At 26.3% G+C, this 3,819-nt stretch overlaps 1 protein-coding gene across 1 annotated transcript in view; it reads left to right on the top strand.

Moving 5' to 3' along the window:
* Positions 1-3,307, top strand: part of LOC113377872 (putative fatty acyl-CoA reductase CG5065) — a 14,557-nt gene extending 11,250 nt beyond the window's left edge. Inside the window, exons 6-7 of the mRNA XM_026618312.1 lie at positions 1,581-1,838; positions 3,140-3,307. Of these exons, the coding sequence (XP_026474097.1) occupies positions 1,581-1,838; positions 3,140-3,269 (388 nt within the window). The 3' untranslated portion in view covers positions 3,270-3,307. The remainder of the gene's footprint in view (positions 1-1,580; positions 1,839-3,139) is intronic.
* The last annotated feature ends 512 nt before the right edge of the window (positions 3,308-3,819 follow it).

Genomic DNA, 3,819 nt, shown 5'->3' with positions numbered 1-3,819 from the left:
AAAATTTGTACAACTTAAGAGAAATTTCGAGCTGAATTTATAAACCTTCAAATGAACTCAAAATTTAGGTATAATAAAAATTAGAATTTTGACCATATATATCAGATTTTTTATATATTTTTGACATATGAATATTTTATACAATAAGCAATTTTGAAACTTTTTCAGATGAATTTTAATCTGAATTAAAAATTGTTACAAAACTCAATTATTTGTAATGCCCCAATAAATGGTTCAATTATAAATAAATTATCTATCACTATTAATTCAAGGACTACTTTTGAATACGTTTTTGTATACTATCTGTATACTATTTTTTATATATTTTTTACATATAAATATTTTATACAAGAAACAATTTTGTAAATCTGAACTTTCTAAGATAAATTTTTAACTGAATTTGAAAACCCGTAAAAACTCAATTTTTTGTGATGCTTCAATAAGTGGTATAATTATATATAAATTATTTATCTATTAATTCATGAACTACTTTTGTATACGCTATATGTAATTATTTTTTAAATCGTGCTTGCAATTAATCTAAATCATCTGACTAATAACCATCAACATATATCTTAAATGCAAAAAATTGGAAAATGTTTCGAATTTGTTTTCTTTTTTGTAATTCTCTCGATTGTTAAAAACTTTAGTAAATATTCTTCGGTGTCATTTCTTTTATCACTTGCTAAACAGTTTAGAGTTTTATTTGAAAATATTGCATGTAATAAATACAGCTTATTTTGAGATATTTCATAAATATTTATATGTGTTTTATCATTGATAATATAATATTGCATCAATCACCAATAAATAATTCCCTTAATTTCCTTTAGACCCGCAGACATTCCAGTTTTCAATGTAACAAACATGAACGAGAAGCAAATGATGAACTGGGGTCAAGTTTTGGAAACAGGAAGAGATTTGGGCAGAAAATATCCATTCGAAGGAGCAGTTTGGTATCCAAATGGCAACATCAGGAATAACAAATTGATTCACCAAATATGTGTTTTCCTCTTCCACATCATACCAGCTTACTTTTTCGACTTTATGATGCTCATCTTCAGACAGAAAAGATTGTAAGTGGAAAAACATTTCATACTTTAATTATAACTTATGGATCTTCGGATTTATATTATTAGTAAAATGGTAAAGTTAAATATTAATTTGATTTGCAAATTTTGTTATGATCTCTTGGCAATATTCGAGAAATTTTTCAATACTTAGTTTTTGTAAATCCTAGTAAAACTGGTTTTTAGTGCCTTGAAAGTTAGTTTTTGAATATATTGACGTAGTTTACGAAACATATATGGAACAAATTTACGTGAAATTATTATTATTATCATAACAATATTATCTTGAAATAATATTTTCAAATTATTATAATTTTTGGTTCGATATCCATTTTGGAATAAGATATATTCGAAAGTCGAAAATTCGAAAAGTCGTGTTTGACAATAATATTCGCAAAGAAATCATTTTTCAAAACGTAGAGAAAAAAATATAGGGCTAATTCATTCTAATATCAAATCAAAATTGTTTGATTTATTACCAAGACATCTTATCTATCAATTTTCTTTCAGCATGGTGCGTATCCAGAAACGAATTTCAGATGGATTAGATTTGTTGCAAGAATTCACAACAAGACAATGGATTTTTGATACTACCGAATTTGCTAAATTGTGGGCCGAAATGACACCGATGGATAAAAAGATGTTTTCTGTGATGGACGAAAGTGGTGATGTCACAGAATATGTGAAGAAGTGCATTATTGGTGCCAAGCAGTTCTGCATGAAGGAAAAGCTGGAGAATCTGCCCAAAGCTAGGATGCAACACCGATTGTTAGTTGATTTAATAATAATAATTCAGCAACTACTATAATATATTATTTGTAAACGTTGCAATTCGTCGATCTCATTACAATTTTTTATATATTTAATTTAACAGTAATCGGAACCTACGTCTTTCGAGCTCTTATGCTCGAACTTCTTCTCCCTTTTCAACACAAAAGTAACATATCTATATTTGTTACATTTTGATTATTAGAATTTATTTACTATTGCTCATGTATTTTTAATTTAATGCAACGATACCCTGGAAGGGCTATATTCACTCGGGAAAATATTTTCTTCTTTCCAAGTGGAAATGGATATCGCTGCTGGTTGATATCAGGTTGTCCGTAATTGGGATATAATCTTACTATTTGAATAATATATTCTGATTTTTATATAGAAGATTTTACGATATTATTCGTTAAGCTACATTTTATGCTACATATGGACTAGATAACCTGACATCGTGCAGTAGCGATGTCCATTTTTACTTGAAAATATAGATCTCAATTGTTTGCAATTGAAAACAGTCCATTTTGGAAACTGCTGTGTGAAATGGCAATAGAAAATCTTTCACACTATTTTTTCCTTGAATCGATTACTACTACCCATTATGATATAAATAAATAAAAATAAAGCTCTTTTGCCATGTCTTCCTTATAGATATAAATTTTATCACCAAACCCTGAATTTATTTTAGTCAACATTTTTTTATTCGGAAATCCTAGTTGTTTTTCTTATTCACCTCATTTTAAAATTAATTTTTAAACAAAAGCTTCATAAATGAAAACTGACCTGACCTGACCACATGAACCTAAAGTACATGATGAACTTTTCTCAAGCAGAATTAAAATTTTCAACGATTTCTTTTAAAATTGGCGTTAACTTATCTTATGATGATCGTAATGTCTTCAGAATGTATTTTATTTTTTCTATAATTTTTCATCTATTTTTATTTTTTCTATAATTTTTCAATTTTGCAGATTAAGCAAATTGACGAGATTATATAATAGTCATTTTTTTAAATCCTCAATCGATTTTATATTTTGTATATCTCAGTCAGGCGGAATATATGATTATTTTTACACATGTATGAAATGTTTGAAACAAAGCTCGTATTCTAACAAAAAAATTTTGGTTTGAACTACATAGAAATAAATGATAAAAACCTTTCAAAGTTAGTTATATTATCCTAGTTTAATTGTTCCTCGTAGAATATGTTCACTATAAATTTTCCTTTCTTGTGGAATTAACCAAATAATATTATTTTTAAAACATATAATTTATATTTAAATTGAATATTCTTTCAGCCTTTACGTATTGGATGTTGTGACCAAACTCGGTCTGGTGTACTGGTTCATCACCATGTTTTTGTCCTGGACTGGTCTGGACGTCACCTTTAACGAATATTACAGCCGGGCAGTACAAGTTGTCGAATAAAAATAATCACCTGTTAAGAAATGTTTTCATAATTAAAATTTTATTTTTTTATTATAACTTTATAATAATAGATTTGATTTTTTCAGTTAATTTTTGTTTCTTCGAAAAGATCTGTATTTTATATAAATACAGCACCGACAATATGCAATACTTTGCAAATATATTCAAGCCTTAGTTAATAATATTTTATATACCTTATATGATTTGAATTTCTGACATTTGAACAATAATTTGAGTTTTGGTTCTGAAATTATTTATAGTCATATACCACAATATATTACTGAATAAATTTGTGAATAATTAACATGTTACCTGAAAAATATTTAATATAGTTTTAATCTTAAGGAGATATATATATAATGGGCTACAATAATATACTTATATAATCTTATTTAAAAATGTATATTTGTAGATACTATCATTAATATAACTATAATTTTCTATAAACAATTTCTCATTACCTATGTTTTGTTTCAGAACATTTACCTAAATACTACCTTAAATTAATTTACCTTTTTTCATAAAATAATATGCCGAATTTATTATTACC

This window comes from Ctenocephalides felis, unplaced genomic scaffold (assembly GCF_003426905.1).
Source record: "Ctenocephalides felis isolate EL2017-DRISC unplaced genomic scaffold, ASM342690v1 CF-g0.4_SCAFFOLD_01886, whole genome shotgun sequence".
Taxonomy (NCBI): Eukaryota; Metazoa; Arthropoda; class Insecta; order Siphonaptera; family Pulicidae; genus Ctenocephalides; species Ctenocephalides felis.
This window is presented reverse-complemented; position numbering and strand designations above follow the sequence as displayed.